We start from the raw sequence: 22347 nt of genomic DNA on the forward strand, positions 1-22347 counted from the left end.
GGAGTCCCGCTTCCCCAGAGCTCTGCTCCACTAGGGAAAGAGACAGGCTGGGAGTGTGAATCGACCTGTCAATGCCCATGTTCAGCAGGGAAGCAATTCCAGAAGTGAGACCTTCCACCTTCTGCAACCCATAATGCACCCCTCATGCACCATGGGTTCATACTCAAAGAGGATAAAGAATAGGAAAGTTTCCAATGGAAGGGATGGGATGGATATCTCTGGTGGTGGGAATTGTGTGGAATTGTACCCCTATTATCCAACGGACTTGTCATTCATTATTAAATAAATAAATAAATAAAACCTCAGTCAAGATATAAATAGAGGGGGCCAGGCTGTAGCACAGCCTGTTAAGCACAAATAGTACTAAGTGCAAGGACCTGACTAAGGATCCCAGTTTGAGCCCTGGCTCCCTACCTGCAGGAGGGATGCTTCACAAGCAATGAAGTAGGTTTGCAGGTGTTTATCTTTCTCTTCCCCTTTCTCAATTTCTCTTTGTCCTATACAATAAAAAAAAGAAAAGAAATGTCCACCAGGAGCAGTGGATTCATAATGCTGGCACTAAGCCACAGTAATAACCATAGAGGCAAAAAAAAAAAAAAGATATGGACTGAAGCTACAGCTGTAATAGTAACATAAATGTGTTACTATTGGAACCAGGCTGATTATCTAACACATTATCTAACTCCTCTCTCCATTTCTCTCTGTCCTATCTATGATGACAATAAATTTATTATAAATAAATGAAGAACAGAATGTCTTCTTTATATATCTGTTTATTTATTTTTCAAATAGAGAAGCAGAGAGAGAGACCACAGCAACAAAGCTTCCTTCAGGTTTGTGGGGACTGGGCTCAAAACTGGGTTACATGCATGGCAGAGCAATACACTATTCAAGTAAGCTATTTCACTGGCCCCAAAATAAGATGTCCTAAAGGCATATTAAGGTTCTGAAACCATTGTAAAATTGATATCATGAAGCAAAATAGTCAATTAGAAAGTAGAAATATACATCTGATTAAGGAAAGATGATCTAACCTAGAAAGGCCGTCACATTGCTTGTACTCTTCGCAGTGTTCATTTCAAGGACAAAGTCTGCATGTGTATTATAGCCGAGTAGTTTGGCTACTTTGGCCCTCAGTGGGAGGAGTTCCTGGAGAATTACAGTGTTTTCCTAGTAAAAATAATAACAAAAGCAAAAGATAATAATTAAATGGACCCAAAACATTTATAAAATGTTGGTACGTGCAATTGTAAATTGTAAAACTGTCAAATATTTTTAGGTTATCCCAACTTCTAAAAGATCATCAAAGGGACCTTTCAAAGCTAACCCAATTACCAAATAATGTGATGATAACTCGAACCCTAAGACAGCAGGAACCTCACATTTCCACTATAGAGCCTAAACTTCCCCCAGTCCTGGGACCCTAGGGTAGAGCCCACTTTCCCGTATGCTTCTCCCAATTCTTATCAAATAATATTGCATCCGCTGATCGCAACCTAATAAACGCAACGAGTGCCACCCCAGCATGCTTCACTTCAGACTGTGTCCAGAGACTTCAGGTGTGGAACGACAACCCTTCAGCTTCATCACTCGGGTGAGACCTTTCCTTTCATAGTGTTCTCTAATTCCATCCCAGGTGGTTCACTTCCTAACAAAGACCCAAAACCTAGATATAGACCAGGTTCCAGGAGATAGAGCATATGTTCACAGGTATCCATAAACTAGAGCAAATATATATGGTTCCAGGAGATAGAGCATATGTTCACAGGTATCCATAAACTAGAGCAAATATATATGGTTCCAGGAGATAGAGCATATGTTCACACGTATCCATAAACTAGAGAAAATATATACCTGAAAGCAGTAGTACACTAGAGTTTGCAGTGAGTACTCCCCAATACTTCATCTCCACTATTCCAACCTTTGGGTCCACGATTGCTCAACAATTTGTTTGGCTTTGTATGTTAATTCTCTTTTCAGACACCAGGTTCCAAATGCCATCAGGATGCCGGCCAGGCTTCCCTGGACTAAAGACCCCACCAATGTGTCCTAGAGCTCCGCTTCCTCAGAGACCCACATAGTCAACGACTGCCACCTCTCCAGATTCAAAGGAGGTCTTGAAACTTTACATCAGGCTCAACCTGACACTGTTGACTGGCTATGGAAGAATGGCAAACGCTAGAAGAAGAAGAAGAGACCCACCCTATGAGGGAAAGAGAGAGGCAGCCTGGGAGTATGGATCAACCAGTCAACACCCATGTTCAGTGGGGAAGCAATTACAGAAGCCAGACCTCCCACCTTCTGCAACCCACAACAACCCTGGGTCCATGCTCCCAGAGGGACAGAGAATGGGAAAGCTACTGGGGAGGGGATGGGATATGGAGTTTGGGTGGCGGGAATTGTGTGGAGTTGTACCCCCCCCCCATCCTATGATTTTGTTAATGTCTCCTTTCTTAAGTAAATTAATTTAAAAAATTAAAAAAAATAAAGATAGAAAAATCATTCCATTCCAATGCTATAGATTTTTACAATTTGAGAGTCAGGCGGTAGCACAGCGGGTTAAGCACACGTGGTGCAAAGCACAAGGACCAGCGTAAGGATCCCAGTTTGACCCCCCACCCCCCAGGCTCCCCACCTGCAGGGTGAAGCAGGTCTGCAGGTGTCTATCTTTCTCAATAAAAAACAAGAGCAACGTAAGGGGAAATAAAGAAAAATTTAAAAATTCATATAAAAAAAGAACTTTACAATTTGTGATCCAAGTCTATTTCTGAAATGATTTTAATATATTTAAAAATTTGTTTTTATTTATTTATTTTCCCTTTTGTTGCCCTTGTTGGTTTGTTGTTGTTGTTGTAGTACATATTATTACTGTTGTTATTGATATCATCATTGTTAGATAGGACAGAGAGAAATGGAGAGAGAAGGGGAAGACAAAAAGGGGGAGAGAAAGACACCTGCAGACCTGCTTCACTGCCTGTGAAGCGACTCCCCTGCAGGTGGGGAGCCAGGGACTAGAACTGGGATCCCTATGCCGGTCCTTGTACTTCACTCCATGTGTGCTTAACTTGCTGCGCTGCCGCCGGACTCCCATGGATGACTTTTAAACCCAAGGAGAGGAACAGTAGTTAGAGCACCTGCCTTCCATGTTTTCTTCAGGGTTCAATCTCTGATATTACATGAGAACACCAAAGTAAAAATGGGTAGAACTCCATGATTGGTGGAATGGTGCTTTAGCATCTCTCACCCACCGTTGCTCAAGCGAAAAAAAAAAAAATTGGACTGGATGCTTGGTGAAATAGTTTAACCAGTAGAGCATGAAACTTGCATGCATGACGTACTTTCTGGTTCAATCCGTGGTACGACATGTACCAGAGCAGTGCTCTTGCTTCTCTTTATCTCTGTTACGTGAAACTTTCTACCTCATATAAAACAAATAAATAGGTAAATATTTAAAGAGGTTGGACTAGGAAGGTAGCTTAGCATTACTGAGCGTGTGTGAGGTCCTGAATTTGACCCATAGCTCTGCATAAGCTGAGAAGATAGTTATGAAGTTTTAGTGAAGGTCTAGATACTGTTAACTTAGAATGACAACATATTTATAAAAAAAATACATTTATAAGAACTAAAGTCTCTTAAGGATATTTCGTTTCCTCAGAAGAACTGTAGCAAATATCAGTACAGACTTTAACACACTATGTAGTAACACACATATAACACAAAATTTAACTTTACTTTCATCAGCATGGCTACTAGAAAAAAAAATATTGGTGAGGATGTGAAGAAATTGGAATTTCTCAGCACTGCTGATAGGAATATATTCAATAAAATGGTGCAGGTGATGTGGAGAATGGTGCTGTGAGTCCCCAACAATTCAACACAAAAATAACATGTGATCTGGTCATTTCATGTATACATCTTACTTATTAATATATACTATTTATTTCATATACATTTATGTATTAATATAATTCTTTCACACACATACACACATATCTCCACCCCAAAGAAGCCAAAGAAGGAACTCTAACATATTTTATAGCACTATTCATAATAACCATGTGGTAGAGGCAATCCAGATACTCATCAACTGACTAATGGATAAATAAATGAGAAATAAAATTAATTGCCCAAATACAAAAATTTAAAAGAGAAAATGGGGAGTCGGGTGGTAGAACAGCAGGTTAAGTGCAGATGGCACAAAACGCAAGGACCAGTGTAAGGATCCCGGTTCGAGCCCCCGGCTCCTCACTTGCAGGGGAGTCGCTTCACAGGTAGTGAAGCAGGTCTGCAGGTGTCTCTCTTTCTTTCCCCCTCTGTCTTCCCTTCCTCTCTCCATTTCTCTCTGTCCTATCCAACAATGACGACATTAATAACAACAACAATAACTACAACAATAAAACAACAAGGGCAATGAAAGGGAATAAATAAATATTTTTTTAAAAAGAGAAAATGTTTATTAATGCAATGGGATATTATCTAGCATTAAAAAAGAACGAAATTTTGAGACATGTCAAAGCAAGGATAAATTGTTTAAGACATTATGCTAATTGAAGTAAGCCAGCCACAAATGTCTATGTAGTGCATGGTTTCACCTGCGTTTGACTTGTAAGAGCAGTCACCATTCAGAGACAGAAAATGCAATGGTGGATGGCAGAGGCTTGGAGAGGTGGAGATGAACTGGGAATCAATGCTTAATGGGGAACAGTTTTAGCTGGGAAAGATTAAAAAGTTCTGGACATGCTAGGTTGTTGGGTATACAGTGTGAATACATGTGTTTATTTAGCCAAAGCATTGTTCATTCATTTCTGGCATCTGGTGGTACCAGTTATGAAACCTGGGATCTCAGAGACTCAGGCATAATTTTTTTTTATATAACTACTATGCTATTTCCCCAGCCAGAATGTACTTAATACCACAAACCTCTATACTTAGAAGTGTTTCAGGGGCCTGAGAGACGGCTCACCTGGTAAAGCATACCCTTGGCAACATGTGAGGACCTCAGTTCAAGCCTCTGGCATCACAGAGGAGCACCACACATATTAAGGAGGTAAGTTCTATGAAGGATGGAGTGATGCACCTGTGTCTCTACTTATCTCTGTCTCTTACTAGCTGAAATTAAAAAGAAAAAAAGGAGTCCACTGGGAGTAGTGGAATAGAACATATGTAAAGGCCCTGTGGACTAGATGATTTTCCTCAATTTCTACACTTTCTGTTTTTTAATTATATGAAATACAAATAAATGTGATTCTTTTATTGTTAGCGAGAAATGCAAACGTAATCTCTGTGAGAAAGTAATAAATGCTGAGGTCAAAGAAAAATAATTCCCAATAACTTATTCGGTTATTAACTCATTTAGATATTTTAGAAATAAGCAATTAATCTTATTAGCCAGAGACAGAGAAATTGAGGGGGAGGTAGAGAGAGAGAGAGATAAGAGTGTGTGTAAAGAGAGACATCTGAAGCACTGCTTTACTGATCACAAAGCTTTCCCCCTATAGGCGGGCACTAGGAACTTGAAACCAGGTCTGTGTGCACAATAACATGTGCACTTAATAGGGTGTGCCACCACCTGGGCCCGTGGAGACATTTTTAATGGAAGATCACGTTTTGAGTTCAGACTACCTAGATTCAAAATTAGGTTTAATCCATTACTAGTTAAGGTAAGTCCCTTAGCCTTTCAAAGCCTCGATTTTCTTATCTGAAAGATATGAAAAATAAAAGGAATTCTTTTAAACTGCAAGTTGGGAAGGTACCTGCTTGGTCATAGGCATGGCCAGGTTCAATCCAACATGGGACTACTACAGCACTAGGAGATGCTTAAGTGATCTCTCTCTCTCTCTCTCTCTCTCTCCCCTCCACCTTCTCTCTCCTCCCCTCCCCCCCTTCTACCTTAATAAGTTGGCCTAGTTTATATCTTCATGCTTTTTCAGCCACCAAGTTCCATATTCTACCATGACACCAACCTGACTTCCCTGGGTAGACAACCTCACCAGTGTCCTGGAATCCCACCTCCCCAGAGCCCTGCCCCACTAGGGAAAGATAGAAATAGGCCGGGAGTATGGATCGACCTGTCAATGCCCATGTTCATTGGAGAAGCAATTAAAGAAGCCAGACCTTCCACCTTCTGCACCTCATAAAGGATTTTGGTCCATACTCCCAGAGGAATAAAGAATAGGAAAGCTTTCAAGGAAGGGGATGGGATAGGGAGTTCTGGTGATGAGAACTGTGTGGAGTTGTACCCCTTTTATTCTATGGTCTTGTCAATCATTCCATTTATAAAAAAATAAATAAAAATATTGGCCTGGAATAATAAAGTCCTTGTGGCAAAAATTTAAATAGCAGCTATATCATACACAGGGTGATCAAGACCCAAATGAGAATATATATATAAGAGGCACTGAAATCTGCCTTACACAAGGTCAGATATTCCATAATTATCTGTTCTAGTTATTTAAAAACTGATGGAAACATTTAAAAGAGAAATACATACTTAATTCTGTAAATTCCAATATGAACTATTTTGAATTTCTTCTTTCATTTTTTTCAGTATCCCTAGCGCCTCTCTTGAGCTTGATATTTTTTTCTTAGTATTTATGCCCCCTCTCTTATTTTAGGAATAGCGTTCGCTCAGTTTCTACTGAACAAATGGTCATTAAATACCTTTCCTGGCCTTCAGTAAAGCTAGTTGTGTTCATGTGACAAACAGTGGAACAATGGACAGTAAATGAGGTGATGAGTGAAATTCCTGGGTCACTGCTTTCCTTCCTCCCCCATACCTTGGATGTCGCACATGTATAACTTCATTGCTCCTGACAGACTTTTTTCATTCAGAGAAAGAAAAAGAGAGAGAGGGAAAGACACTAAGCACTGGAGCCTTCTTCGGTGCCATATGATGCCAGGACTTGAATCTGGGCCAGGATGGCAAGGCACGCACCACATGCAGTGAACTATCTCTGGCCTTTTGGGTCATCTCTTTATAGATCTTGTGTAACTGTGAACTGAGGAAGATAGAAAACCTTGAGAGCCATATAATGAGGGTGGCAGAGTTGTCCTCCTACTCTGGACTACTTATGCGATACTACTAGTTGCAAGAGAAATAAACCTTGTTGTGGTGGCAAAATCTATATAACATAAAGATGGCATCTTAGCCATTTTTAAATGTACAATTCATTGATGCTAGTTATATTCATACTGTTGTGTGCAATCATCACTACTAATTTTTTTTTCCAAAACTCTTCCAACCATCACTCACCCAACCCAAACCTAACCCCCAACAAAAACAAAACAAAACAAAACAAAAAGAACCCCAGGTAGTCCGGTGGTAGCTTACATGGAGCAAAGCACAAGCACTGGTGTAAAGATCCCGGTTCGAGCCCCTGGCTCCCCACCTGCAGGGGCGTCGCTTCACAGGCTGTGAAGCAGGTCTGCAGGTGTCTTCCTCTCCCACTCTGTCTTCCCCTCCTCTCTCCATTTCTCTCTGTTCTATCCAACAACAGCGACATCAATAACAACAATAACTACAACAATAAAAAACAAAACAAACAAACAACAACTACTAAAAAAAACCATGGTCACTACTAGTAATAATCCTCTAATCTCCTCAACTTTTGGTAACAGCTAATTCTTCCGGAAGAAAAATCTTGTTTATGTTCTTCAAGTCATAGCTTTTGTTTGACTTTGTACAGCTGTTTACCTGGATTCACTACCACCCACAAAGCCTCATATTAGGAAAAGGATTTGCAGTACAACAGAAATGAAAAATGTCCAGAAATAAGAGGTAAGAACAGAACTACACGCTGGGAAATTTATGTTCTCTCTTTGTTAGACTGCAGATAACACTGTTGTTTGTTGTAACTTAGGAATTGTTTGGTAAACTAATATTGATGTATGTTAACTGGAACTTGTTGCTTGTAGGAAGATTATATGAAAGAGAAGTTAAAGAACTGGTTCATTTATAAAAATCAAAGGGGAGGGAGTTGGGAGGTAGCGCAGTGGCTTAAGCGCAGATGGCGCAAAGTGCAAAGACCAGCCTAAGGATCCTGGTTCGAGCCCCCGGCTCCCTACCTGCAGGGGAGTCACTTCACAGGCCGTGAAGCAGGTCTGCAGGTGTCTGTCTTTCTTTCCCTGCCTCTGTCTTCCCCATCTTTCTCCATTTCTTTCTGTTCTATCCAACAAAGACAACACCAAATAACAACAACAATAATAATTACAACAATAAAAACAACAAAGGCAACAAAATGGAATAAATAAATAATTTTTTTAAAAAAAAATCAAAGGGGAATAATTCTGTTACTGGGGCTTCAGATGGCTGAGGAAGTCAATTGCTCTGGATTCCTAAGATCAGGAGAAATGTCTGTCACTCAAAGTTAATGAACTTTCAGAGACCAGTATGACACTAATTATACTAATTCCTACTGCTTCAGAGAGCCCCAAAGCAGGGATGCAGAGGTTACACAGGCTCCTGTGCTATATATGAATAGACATGGGCCTTAGGTAAGATTGATGGGGTTTACAGTTAATGGTATTTACATACTTTTCCCATATTTGGGAGCTACTCTCTTCCCTGATCCTTTCTATTCCTATCCTCAACTCTGACACCAACTCCCCAGACAATACCTTTAGCCCATCTGCATGTTAGCTGTCAGGCTCACGCAATGGGCCCTTTGGAATATATCTAAAATAGACTTCCTAGCTTTTTCCAAAATGGAGACCCCCAAATTTCATCTGCTATACTTTTACCTTTAGGTTCCTGATTATTAAACAAATGGTTCTGCTTTATATTTTAATGCTTTTCGGCCACTAAGCTGTGTGTGCTACCATGACGTCAACCTGACTTCCCTGGGCAGATGACTTCAGCAATGTGTCCCAGAACCCCACCTCCGCTGGAGCCCAACCCTACTAGGGAAATAAATGAACAGGTTGCAGGTATGGATTGACCTGCCAATACTCATGTCCAGAGGAGAAGCAATTACAGAAAGTAGGTTTTCCACTTTCTGCATCACAGAAATCTTTGGTCTATACTCCCAGAGGGATAAAGAATAGGAAAATTTCCAGTGGAGGGGAAAAGATATGGAACTGTGGTGGTGGGAATTGTATGGAATTGTATCCCTCTTATACCACAATCTTGTCAATTGTTATTAAATCACTAAGAAAGAAAATATTTATGTGTGAGACAGAATTAGAGGAAAGAAAGAAGACTACAGCAAATGCAGAGCTCCAGCATCAAGTGATGTTGGCAACTGAACCTCTGGCTTCTGGGGTCTCAGGCATGCAAGTTGGTGCTCAAACAGGCTGAATTATCTCCCCAATTATTTGGGTACATTTTAAATATGAATCTGATTGGAAACAAGCAGATAAATAATGTACTAATTTATTGTTGGATAGAGACAGAAATTGAGAGGGAGAGAGACAGAGACACCTGTTGTACGGCTTCACCACTTATGAAACTTTACCCCTCTGTAGGGGGGGACCTGGGTCCTTGTGTACTGTAATGTGTGCACTTAACCAGGTGCAATACCATCTGGCCCTTTTGAGAGAGTCTCAAGCATTGTAAGACTGAGGCTCAGAGGTCCCAGGTTCAATCATAAACCAGTATATGATAGCAAGGATATCAAAAGCCTGGCTTATAAATGTCTGTGATGGCTGGAAAGATACACTTTGATGACACAACAAATTTGTATGCCTGAGGCCTCAAGTTCAATCCCCAGCACTACTATATGAGACTTGAGCAGTGCTCCGGTATCTTATTCTCTATCTAATGAAAACTGAAACAAAGAACAACAAAACAACCACAGACACCAGTGACGTTTAGTTCCTAAAGTAACCGCAAGCTGAGCACTGCTCAATTCTGCCAGGGATTAAACCTGGAACCTCAGAACTTCAGGCCTGAAAGTAATTATGCTATTTCTCTGGTCAACTGTATCTGTATACTTTCTTTTTTTTTTTTTTTTTCTTTTTTTTTTAATATTTTATTTTTTATTTATTCCCTTTTGTTGCCCTTGTTGCTTTATTGTTGTAGTCGTCGTTGTTGGATAGGACAGAGAGAAATGGAGAGAGGAGGGGAAGACAGAGAGGGGGAGAGAAAGATAGACACCTGCAGGCCTGCTTCACCGCCTGTGAAGCGACTCCCCTGCAGGTGGGGAGCCGGGGTTCGAACCGGGATCCTTATGCCGGTCCTTGTGCTTTGCGCCACCTGCGTTTAACCCGCTGCGCTACAGCCCGACTCCCTCTGTATACTTTCTTTTCCCATGTCTTAACAGACTGAGAAAAGTGACAAGCAGAACGTGTCTTGTTGAGGGAAGAGAGATTCCTAGCCCAGCCATGAACTGTTGACTGAGAAGAATGCAGGTTCTAGTTTATTTAACTCATTCTGTTTTCATTAGAGAAGTTTAGTCTGTGATCATACCAAGCAGGCTGCTAAATGAGCAAAGAAAAAGCTAAAAGTTCTATAGATCTAAGAAATTCAGAGGCATAAAGCTCATGCAAAAAAAGAAAAAGTATTAGTGGCCTGGTATAGGATGCTATGTTAGACTCTTAGCCACTTGGTCCTGAGTTTGGTTCCTATCATCACATGTGCCAGAGTGATACTCTGCTTCTCTTTCTCCTTCCCTTTTTCAAATAAATATTTTTTAAAAAAAAAAAAACAGTAACATCAGTTTCTCAGCTGACTTCCCATTGGTAAGTAAAGCAAATCCTTTCTGAAAATCTTCCACAAAACAAAGGAGAGACAAGCATTTATAGTACCTCTTTGCACCTTGTATGAAATGCCATTTCCATCTTCCTTCTGGTTTCAGGGATACAACATTTTTTCATGACAGGAAAATAGTGTGGATATTTTAAGGTAACTTTATACTTGCCATCATCTGTCTTTTCTAAGGTGTCAATGAAATCATCTGGAAGAGCACCTGCAAAAAAAAAAAAAATTATTTTTTTTCTCAGACATCAAATTTTCCATTCACAATTGGTATATTTAGCATTGGCATGGTGCCTTTAGGAAGCTCTAGGAATTTTTCTTTAGAGTAAATGAAATTGAAGTAAAGTAATAGCAATCTTTATAGTGTTTTGTTTTGACATTATTGGAACGGGGATGATGGTTATAGGCCAGGTGGCATAGGAGATAGTAATTCAAAATATGGCTAGAATTCAGTGCACATGTGCAGGTGGTTTTTTTGACGGAGAAAAGGCAAAATTATGCCAGGAATAATCTAGAAGAAAATAAGTCCCAATGTAGGGAACTTTAAGTAGAAACTTCAAGGCACTGAAGGGTGTTAAACACCAGCACACAGTATAAAGCAAATTAAGAGGTGGCATTAGCCATTGAATCAGTTTTGAAAGTATTTTTTGAACTTTTAAAATTTATTTAATGGGGGGGTAATGGTTTACAGTAAATACAATTATAGGTACATGAATAAAATTTCTCAAGTTTTCTGCAAAACACTGTTACTCCCAAGCCAGATCCTCCTCCACCCTCATGTGCCTGGACCTGAAAGCCTCCCCCCCACCCCACAGCCCTTTAATTTGGGGCAATCCACTAAACCCAGTCTAAGTTCTGCTTTGTGTTTTCCCTTTCTGTTCTTATTGCTCAACTTATGTGTATCAGCAGAATCACCCCATATTCATTCTTCTTTTCCTGGGTTATCTCACTTAAAACAATTCCTTCAAGCTTTGTCCAAAATGAAGTGAAGAAGGTGAATTCATTTATTCTTAACAGCTGAGTAGTATTCCACTGTGTATAGATACCACAAGTTTCTCAGCCACTGTTTTTTTTTTTTTTTTTTTCCTTTAATTGATGTAAGACTGGCTTATCTGACCATACATGAATAGGGGCACAACTTCATCTCCCAGCTTGGATATCGTCACATCACGTGATTATCAGTACGTGCAAATATATCCCTCTCCCACTACGACATTTTAGCAAATAAACAAGGTCACTTTATTTACTTAAATTATGTGATGTAATCTAGAAAAATCACAAACTTTACCTACCAAGTTCAGCCTTGGAAAATACAAGGAAGGTGTCATCCTCATTGAGGTTTTTATTAAAGTCAATGCAGAGCTCACTCATTCTTTTCTTCATTGCTTTAATTTCCTGAAACAAATGTGTAGGACATTAATGATAAAATGAAACTTTCATTTTTATCACCATCAGTCATACAGATTTTACTTTTTATATGAAACCACAGCTTTCTATACCGAGTTTTCAGAAAGTTTTTTTTTTTTTCTGCTTCCAGGGTTATCACTGGGGTTTGGTGCCTGCACTATTAATTCACTGCTCCTGGAGGCCATTTTTTCCATTATGTTGTCATTGTTGCTGTTATTGTTGTTGTAGTTAGATAGGACAGAGAGAAACTGAGAGAGGAGGGGAAAACAGAAAATGGGAGAGAAAGATAGACACCTACAGACCTGCTTCACTACTTGTGAAGCGACCCCCGCTGCAGGTGGGAAGCCAGGGGCTTGAACCGGGATCCTTAAGCCAATCCTCTCACTTTGTGCCATGTGTGCTTAATCTACTGTGCTACCGTCCGGCACCCCAGAAAGTACTTTTAAAGATGTTCATGATAAAGTATCCCATCCCCTCCCCTGATAGCTTTCCTATTCTTTAGCCCTCTGGGAGTATGGATCCAAGATCATTATGGGGAACAGAAGGTGGAAGGTCTGGCTTCTTTAATTGCTTCCCCGCTGAACGTGGGCGTTGACAGGTTTATCCATACTCCCAGCCTGCCTCTCTTTTTCCCTAGTGGGGTGGGGCTCTGGGGAAGCGGGGCTCCAGGACACACTGGTGGGATCATCTACCAAGGGAAGTCCAGTTAGCATCATGTTAGCATTTGTAACCTGGTGGCCTCTCCTGAGAATCCAAAGTTGTAGGCTGCTTGTTTTTGGAGCTCACACCAGGTGTTGTCTCCAAGTCACCATCTTGGCTCCACCTCCTTAGGAACTTCTCTTAACAAAATTAATTTATGGGCCCTCACATTTGTATAAAAAAGTATTAGGTTTAGGTTTGGTGGAAACATCAGTGTTTTTTTCCATCAGACTTTCATGGCTCAGACACAAGAGGGCTGAGATTCAGTCTCAGGCATGATGATCATAATGCAGTGCCTCATTAAAAAAAAAAAAAAAGAAAGAAAAAGTATTAAGTGGAAGCTCAAAGAAAGCATAAAAGGAAACCACAAGAAAAACATGAGATAATTTTACTAAACTGTCCCACTATTTTAATAATGTTAGATCATGAAATTTACATAAACCACATTGGTTCTCTCTAGAAGGATCAGCATCATCTAAGAACTTGGTAAAAATGAATACTCCTTTTTCTGTTTTGTTGGTCCCAAGGTGTTATACAAACTATTCACTCCCAGGTTGACATTTTTAAATTAATTTTATTTTTAGATTGAGAGGGTTAGATAGAGTTTCCCTGGCACCATGGTATCCTGATGTGTACCCAGGGCTTGAATCAAAGCCACAAATATGGCAAGGCAGGGTCCAGATGGGGGTACACTTGGTTAAGTGCACACAGTACTAAGTGCAAGGACCCGTACAAGGATCCAGGTTTGAGCCTACCTCCCCAACTCTGCTTCCCATCTGAAGGTGTCTACCCTCCTCTTCTCTCTCTCTCTTTTTCCCTCCCCTCTCAATTTCCTTCTGTCCTCTTGAATAAGAAAGAAAAAAGAAAAAAGGAAAAATGGCTGCCAAGAGCAGTGGATTTGTAGTGTTGGCATCAAGCCCCAGTGATAACCCTGGAGGAAAATAAAAAATTATGGCAATGCACACACTCAACCAAGTATGATTTTCTGGCTCCCCAAAATACAAATTCTTGACACTTCAACCAAACCTACTAAAATACAAACTCTCAGGAATAGAGTCCTATAATCAGAACTTTGACAAGCCCTCCAGTCCATTCTGATAAATATGCACACTAAATTTGAGCCTGTTGGCTCAATGGATACAATGCACTGCCATTTTTAGACTCTCTGGTTGATTCCCCAAGCATCTGGATAAGATAGGAAGTCCAACTATCTCTGGATTTTCCAATTACATAAGCAAATAAATCTTTTCTACCATTTAAACTGTTTCAGTGAATTGTGTTAGTTGCAACTTAATGCCATTTTAACAATGTTCATTCCCCAAGCAGAACTGATGATTGCAGTTCAGTACAATAGTAGAATTGTAGAATTACACGCATGAAGTTCTGAGTTCAGTCCCTGGCATTGCATGTGCCAGATTCTTTCTCCAGAAACAAATTAAACAAATCTTTTTAAAAAAGAATAGAACAGATGATTGCTAAGGAAAGCAAAAGAGCAGGTATGTGAGTTCCTTCATATTTTGCCTATAACTAGGATGAAGTGGAACCATGGTGTTCAAAGAGCATTTAAATGGGAAAAAGGTGTCCAGGCTTTGCTGTGACTTCCATGCATTATTGACTACATCACTATCACTTGACTGGGATTCCTTTCAAACTTGCTGGTTCTATTGACTAGAACAAATCCTGTATTAGAGTCTATCCAAAAGAATTAGTTAATTCTGAGACCAAATTTACTTTGGAAATGGGAAAATCTGACTAGCATAAAATGAAGAGTTTGAGAAGCACGTTTTAGCTAATCATGCCACTGGTGATGGGTACACATTAATCATAGGATGTTTCATTCCAAATTGTTGATTTTTAAAACTCTCTATCATAAGGATTTCATTGCCCTATCTTTATAAAGTCAAGGGTGTGAAGATACAAATCAACTATCAAGACTTGAAACTAGCTATCAGAAGACAAAAAACAAAGCAGGGAAAACAAAGCAAACGAGAAACAAAACTTGAATAGGATTAAAAAGAAATCATATTACTAGTTGTTTGTCAATCACTGTGAGTTTAAGAGGAACTGTAGAATTTCTAACTAGTTATGACCAAATAGTATGGGTCATTTTCCTTACTACAAGCATGTGTTTTGGGGCCAGGTGGCGGCGCATCTAGTTAAGTACACACATTACAGTGCATAAGGACTCAGGTTCAAGCCCCTGGTCTCTATTTGCACAGTGGGAAGCTTCATAATTGGTGAAGCAGGGCTGCAGGTGTCTCTCTGTCTCCTTTCCTTTCTGTCCCCTCTCCCCTCTCATTTTTTCTCTATTTCTATCCAATAATAAACAACTAATATTAAAAAAATTACAAGCAAGCATTTTCTTATGTACTGTTTTTGTTTCGTTTATTCCCATTTTTTCCAATGAGAAAACGTAACATAAACTCACATTCTGTACTTGCTCTGGAAGATGGAGGCCATTTCTTTTCCCCATTTTAATGGACTTTTCCAAGTATCGTCTGGCTTCAGGCTTTATCTTCTCCAGATCACAGGTTTCCTGGAATTCAAGAGTGTGACAACTATTTCTATTACAACAGTGCATGAGTAAACTGAGTATAATGAGGCCAAAGCAAATGTATTCATTATCTCTGTTGGACTATGAAGCACACAGGTGATTATGAAGCAGGCCCTTTTGATGACCTAATTTCGTTAATGCTTTAGTGAGCTTCTGCTTATTTAAAGCTAGAAATTTAAATAAATAAAAAGCTACCCAGAATTTTCTTGCCTTGCATCCGAACCATGTGTCTGCACCACTTGAAAGTGTGATAATAAAGACATTTGCATAATCTCATTCTGAGCATTTTCTATGACTGAGCAGTCTTTTTCACAGAACACATTCTTTATCACCAGTCATCTGGATTGAATTTTCTATCATTTGCTAACCTGGTTCCACTTGAGAGGCAGGAACAGAAATAGGCAAATTCTACACAAATGGAAAGTAGCGTTCTTTTGCCAATATGCCAAACAAGGACAACTGGATAAACCCTCAACACTTCAAAAGCGCCTTGCTGTCATTTGGCAAGAGTGATCAAATGACTACAGCAGGTTCCATATGAACAACTATCTGGGGAAAATGAGTCAACAGCACACAAAGGGGAGGAGGCTTAGAGCCTGTACCCAGAAACACAAAGAATACTCACTCAAAAGAAGGCAGGGGAATGGGAATTCTCCCTGGTCAAATCAAGGTAGCAAAAGTATCATATATTTTCCTCCAACAGGTGACAGAATGTACCTGACACATGTAGCTGGCTAGATAATCTTGCAAAGGAATGACTATAATAAACAGATTCAGCAGGCGTAATGGACTCAGTTTGTTTGAAGGCTAGTAAGGAATTTTGTCTCGAGACCCTTAGTCTTTATTATTATTATTATTATTAGTGATTTAATATTGATTTATAAAATTGTATGATAATAGAAGTATAATTCCATAGTTCCCACCACCAGAGTTCTGTGCCCCATCCCCTCTATTGGACACCGCAGCAGTTTCTATGCATACACATTTTCCCCAACTTTTTCAACGATCCTGCCTTCGCTCCCATTCTAGTTCACTCCTACACCTCTTATTACTTTACTTCCAAGTGTTTTTCCTTTTTTCCCCTTTCTCTCTTTTTTAAAATATTTTTTATTAATGCATTATTGGATAGAGACAGACAGAAATTGATAGAGAAGGAGAGAGACAGAGAGACATCTGCAGCCCTGCTTCACCACTCATGAAGTCTTCTCCCTGCAGATGGGGATCAGGGGCTTGAACCTGGGTCCTTGTATACTGCAGTGTGTTTAACCAGGTGTGCTCTTGTCTCTCAGATAAGTGAAACCCTGCCAGGCTTCCTCTGGTGTTTCACAGATTTACTTCCATTTCACTGCCAGTATAAAAATAAGAATACTGGTGATAAATGTTTTGGGTCCTGGTAGAATGGGGATAGAGTCTTCTGGTTTACTTCCCTTATTGTTTACCCTTCTGGGAGTATGAACCAAAATTCTTTATGGGGTGCAGGTGGGAGTTGTGGCTTCAGTAATCACTTCTCCCCTACACATGGGTGTTGACAGGTTGTTCCATACGCTCAGCCTGTTTTTATCTTTCCTTAGTGGGGTAGAGGAGACCCTTAGTCTTAAGAGACTTTTTTTTTGCCTCCAGGGTTATTGCCGGGGCTTGGTGACCACACTACAAATCCACTATTCCTGGAGGCCATTTTTCTCATTTTTGTTGCCCTTGTTATCATTATTGTTGTTATAGCTGTTGATGTATAGGACAGAGAAGAATCAAGAGAAGAAGACAGAGAGGGGAGAGAAAGACACCTGCAGACCTGCTTCACTGCCTGTGAAGTGATCCCCCTGCAGGGGTCGAACCGGGATATTTACGCCAGTCCTTGTGCTTCGCACCATGGGTGCTTAACCCTGTGTGTTAACTCCCTGTCCCCTGGATAGACTCTTTCTATATGGAAGATCTGGGCAGTTAATTCCTGAGTTTTGGATTTCCTCAGGTAATTATGATTTTTTATTTGAATCATTTTGTGCTTTGATTAAAAAATAAATATAAGGTGTTTCACAGATTATCACTGTATTATTCATTGTTATTTTTGTATCAAGAAACAAGGAATCAGTAAGGAAATAGGTCCACTCCATGGTAAAGAAAAAGAAAATGTACTAAGGGACTAAGAAGCTGGTAATTCAGTTTGACTTTACATAATTTCAAGTGTATATGAAGTTTAGCATATTAGACCTTTAAAAGGACTGCGCTAGTTTTAGACTCTACATCTCAGTCTTCCATCCAGTAAATAATTCTATATCTAAATTAAAGTCCATATCACTTTTGGAAATATTAATTTTCTCAGTGGAGGTAAAGAACAGTTAGTCTCCACCCACACTCCTGTCATTTTTAAAAAGATTTATTTACTTATTTATTCACGAGAGAGAGGAGGAGGAAAGAGAGAGACCCAGAGCATCACTCTTGCACATGCAATGTCAGGGATGAAACTTAGAACCTCATGCTTGAAAGTCAAACATTTTACCGACAGTGCACCTCCTGAGGCACTCTTTTTTTTTTTTCTTCCATAAAAATTTCCTTTTCTGTCTTCGGAGAATTTCTGTTATGCATGCTGGCACAACAGGAGTTGAGACCTTCTCTAATTAGTGCTGGCACACACTGAAATATCAGCAGCAGGTGGGCAGAAACCTGGAATAACTAGCGAGATAACTAGGCTGTAGGCTGGTTCCCTCAGGGATGGCCAAAAGTTCAAATCAGTGTTCATGAGGATGTGATTAACCTTAGTTGAACAGGGACAGCTTTAACAGCGCCAGGAAGTCTGTCGTGAGATGCTGGGACATGACAACAGCAGTCTCTAGACAGTGCAAACCTGGAAGTTAGAAGTTTGAGAGAATCTGGGGGGGGGGGGGGGGGGGAGTCGGGGTTTGTGTGTGTGGAGTCCCTGGTGAGAAGGGCCTAGCAAGATCAGTGAGCAGAAGCTAGACATACAGCAAGATAGCAGCGTCAATTCTTGGGTCCCTGGTCACAGTGGGCTCTGAGTTTAGGACAGAGGTACATCACAAATCTCACCAACTGTTGTAAGCAGAATTACTCTATGCTATCAGGCTTCATCAGGATGGACTCCCATACTCAGTAGGCTTAAATCTACTAAACTCTCTGGGCATAGCAGGGTTTCTTCCTCAGAAAACCTTAAAGTACTTTTACTAAAATAAACTAAAAATTCCAAAGCTAGCCTCCTCCCTTTCCCGCATGGGTCTCGGGAGTATGGGGTCTCCTCACTCTACCCTTGTGGGTCTCAGGAGTGCAGGTGTTCTGACATTTACCTCTTTATATTTACACACACTCAGAATCTTTGCATAAACCAGTGGTTGGAAGAGGGTCTCTGGCTTTTTCTACCATGCAGAAACCTATTTTATATCTTTTAAAGTGTATATCAGTAATAAACTTTACTATGAAAAAAATTACCTCCCTGCTTGAAAATGCCCCAGGCCTTCCCTAATATCTCAGTGATCTGTAGCCAGATGTAAAGGTAGTGTATGTGACTATTAAAAAATTGTTTTGGTTGAACATTTAAACACACTATTTACATGCTGTTTTCCAAAGCAGCAGCAGAACAGAAGTCAGTGAAATGACCCTTCACAATTTTTGAAATCATACAATGTTTTACGTTGTATAAAGAACATTGAATCAGCTTGGGCAGGAGTGACAAAAAAAAAAACAAAAACCAACAACAACAAAAAAACACCTGTATGCAGGGCATATGCCTTAAATGTTTTGTAAATAATTTTGCAGTTTGAGAAAGATCAACATATTAAAGTCCTAAAGAACCTGTGGAACTTGCTAATATGTTTAATTTAGATGTTGAAGTGTAAGATATAGAAGAAGTAGTGGAATTTGTTGAGGGGAGAGAGCTAACAACTAACTCTGGAAGAATTAATAGTTGGAAGTACAGGAGCACTTGGAAGAAGAGAAGGTAAGAATGGAAGAACACAGAAAGTTCACTAGCTAGCTCAAGTCTTCTTGGAAGTAAATGCAGCTATGTTAGAACTACAGAGTATGGACCTGAATGTTGAACAGTCACAAAAGTGCAACAGCAAATAAATTAAATTTTACAATGCTATTGTGAAATTTATGAAGAAAAAAAAAAGAAAATTACAACATAGACCACACTAGTGAAATTATTTCTAGAAAAATTCCATGCAGGAACCCTACCCTTTTAAGTCTTTCCATTTCCTTACCATTATTTCCCTTATCTGGGCCCTGTACAGCTCTTGAGAACCTTGCTAATCTCTCCAATGATAACCATTCAGCCCTTCCCTGCAAACTACTGAACCACCTGTTGTAGGGTTCAGTACTATGCAATGTAACCAAGTATAAAAAGATGTTCAGAGAAAAAGCCACCATGAATTAAGTTTAATTAACACATGACTATCTGAACTAAAATACTTGACTTACCACAAAGAAAATAATAAAATAAGTCACACCTAACAAAATATGAGTCCTTTATAATAACATACCCTTTGCCAGTCACACTCTGAGACCTCAGGCAATCTCTGGAGGTCTCTGGATAGCAGTAAGGCACTTGTGAAATGGGCTTCTTTAGCACATTTCTGTTCCAGAGCTGATCCTAATATCCTCCCTTGTAATACTCAGTCAAGGTCAAGAAATGTGACTGGGAGTCGGATGGTAGCGCAGTGGGTTAAGCGCACATGGCGCCAAGCACAAGGACCAGCATAAGGATCCCAGTTCGAGCCCCTGGCTCCCTGCCTGCAGGGGAGTCACTTCACAGGTAGTGAAGCAGGTCTGCAGATGTCTAACTTTCTCTCCCCCTCTCTGTCTTCCCCTCCTCTCTCCATTTCTCTCTGTCCTATCTAACAATGACAACATCAATAATAGCAACAATAATAACTACAACAATAAAAAGCAACGAGGGCAACAAAAGAGAAAATAAATAAATAAATATTAAAAAAATAAATAAATAAAATTAAAAAGAAATCTGCCTAAGGATTTTCTAAGAGGAAATCAGGCAACACTTCTAGATCATTCTGCTGTAGTCACATCTTCCTTCTAGAATAAGAATTTAATCTCCTTGAATCCAAACCAGACCTGGCTCTGGGTGAAACCTTTCTTGGGGGGGGGGGGGAAAGTCAAGGTGAACTTAAGTTCTCTAAAGTAATTATCAAATTTGTATAAACTGATAGCAGGGGCTTTTATTTTAGTATTTGTAGTGATAAGCTTTAGTTTTCTCCAAACCCCTGTAACAGAGGTTTTGCATAAAAGTATGCATACACACAGACACACACATACTCTCTTAATTATATAATCATTTTACAGTACTCTATAACTCTTTTTTTTCCCTTTTGTTGCCCTTGTTGTTTCACTGTTGTAACTGATGTTGTTGTGTAGGATAGAGAGAGAGGAGGGGAAGACAGAGGGGAGAGAAAGATACCTGCAAACCTGCTTAACTGCCTGTAAAGCAACTCCCGTGCAGGTGGGGAGCCAGGGGCTCGAACCGGGACCCTTATGCTAGTCCTTGTGCTTCGCACCATGTGCACTCAACCTGTTGCACTAATGCCCCACTCCCAACTCTTTTCATTGATACTTATATTCAGCAATGCTGTTGCATGTTGCTATTTATTTCACTGCTATAAAATATTACATTGTATAAATATACTACAGTTTATTGATTCACCTTTGCTGATGGAAATTTGAGTCCTTTCAGGGTCTTAATGCTTTAACTAGTTTTGCTATTAAAACTTTCTGAGTTGGGGGCTAGGGGGTGATGCACTGGGTTAAGTACACATAGTACTAAGCACAAGGACCCAGACAAGGATCTAGGTTTGAGTCTCTGGCTCCCCACCTACAGCAGGATGGTTCACAAGCAGTAAAGCAGGTCTGACGGTCGGTTAGTCGGTCTCTCTCTCTCTCTCTCTCTCTGTCTCTTTCTCCCTCTCTCATCTATCTATCTATCTATCTATCTATCTATCATCTATCTATCTATCATCTATCTATCTATCTATCTATCTATCTATCTATCTATCTATCTATCTATCTTCCCCATCTCTCTCCATACTGTCCAATAAAAAGGAAAAAAATGGCCACCAGGAGCAGTGGATTTGTAGTGCTGGCATGAACCCCTGTAATAACTCTGGAGGAGGAAGAAAGAAAACTTTCTCAGTTCTACCTGTGCATGAATGGCAGAATTTCTCTAGGTAAATGCTAAGGACAGTGTGGGGAGGGCATATATTGTTTACAAAAAATATGTAACCCAATCTTGCATTCATGTTTTTTTTTTTACTTTTTATTGAGAAATACTGGTTTACTACTAATTGGTTTTTAATCAATTTAGAAGTTTACTAGCAGTGCACACACATTCCCATTGTTCCACATTCACTAAACAGATACTTAGCAGTTTGAAAGCTAGACTTCCAAAATGAACAGATTAAATTCACAATGTTTGTCAATTTTGTGAGTAATGAAAGGTACACTTCCTCTAAAGTCATGGGCCTCTAGGAACATACCTAAAATAGACTTCCCAACTTCTCCTCCACTCTAAAATCCCTATTCTCATCTGCTCTATTCCTACTTTTCTGGTTCCTGTTCATTTAACATTTTGTCCTGCTTTCTATCTTACTGCCTTTTAGTCACCAAGCTGCAGATGCTACTATGATTCCATCCTGACCTCCCTGAGCAGATAACCTTACCAATGTGCCACAAAGCCTCACCTCTCCAGAGCTCTACCACTAGAGAAAGAGAGAAACAACGGAGGTGGCAGAGCAGGCTGGTATAGCCTCCCTTCAAAGAGTGGGGTAGTCCCTACCATTACTGCTCTCCACTGAGGTGGCATGGTACTGAAGCGGCCACAAGAGGGCTTATGATGATGTTCTTGATGGAAGTGACCACTGATGGTGGAGAGAAGGATCTATATTAGAGGACTAGGCCCATCATAACTATGTGTGAATTCAAGGATTCCCTGACTAAAGCCCCAGATGATGGAGTGCTGGGCTAGCTTCGCAGGCGGGAG

At 40.0% G+C, this 22347-nt stretch overlaps 1 protein-coding gene across 1 annotated transcript in view; it reads right to left on the reverse strand.

Annotated features, from left to right (window-relative positions):
- NLN (neurolysin) overlaps window positions 1-22347 on the reverse strand; it is a 115949-nt gene that overhangs the window by 51928 nt on the left and 41674 nt on the right. The window contains exons 4-7 of the mRNA XM_007523490.3: window positions 15228-15335; window positions 11986-12088; window positions 10744-10904; window positions 1035-1170 (exon numbers count right to left, since the gene is read on the reverse strand). Coding sequence (XP_007523552.1) covers window positions 1035-1170; window positions 10744-10904; window positions 11986-12088; window positions 15228-15335 — 508 coding nt within the window. The remainder of the gene's footprint in view (window positions 1-1034; window positions 1171-10743; window positions 10905-11985; window positions 12089-15227; window positions 15336-22347) is intronic.

Source organism: Erinaceus europaeus, chromosome 5 (genome assembly GCF_950295315.1).
Source record: "Erinaceus europaeus chromosome 5, mEriEur2.1, whole genome shotgun sequence".
Lineage (NCBI taxonomy): Eukaryota > Metazoa > Chordata > Mammalia > Eulipotyphla > Erinaceidae > Erinaceus > Erinaceus europaeus.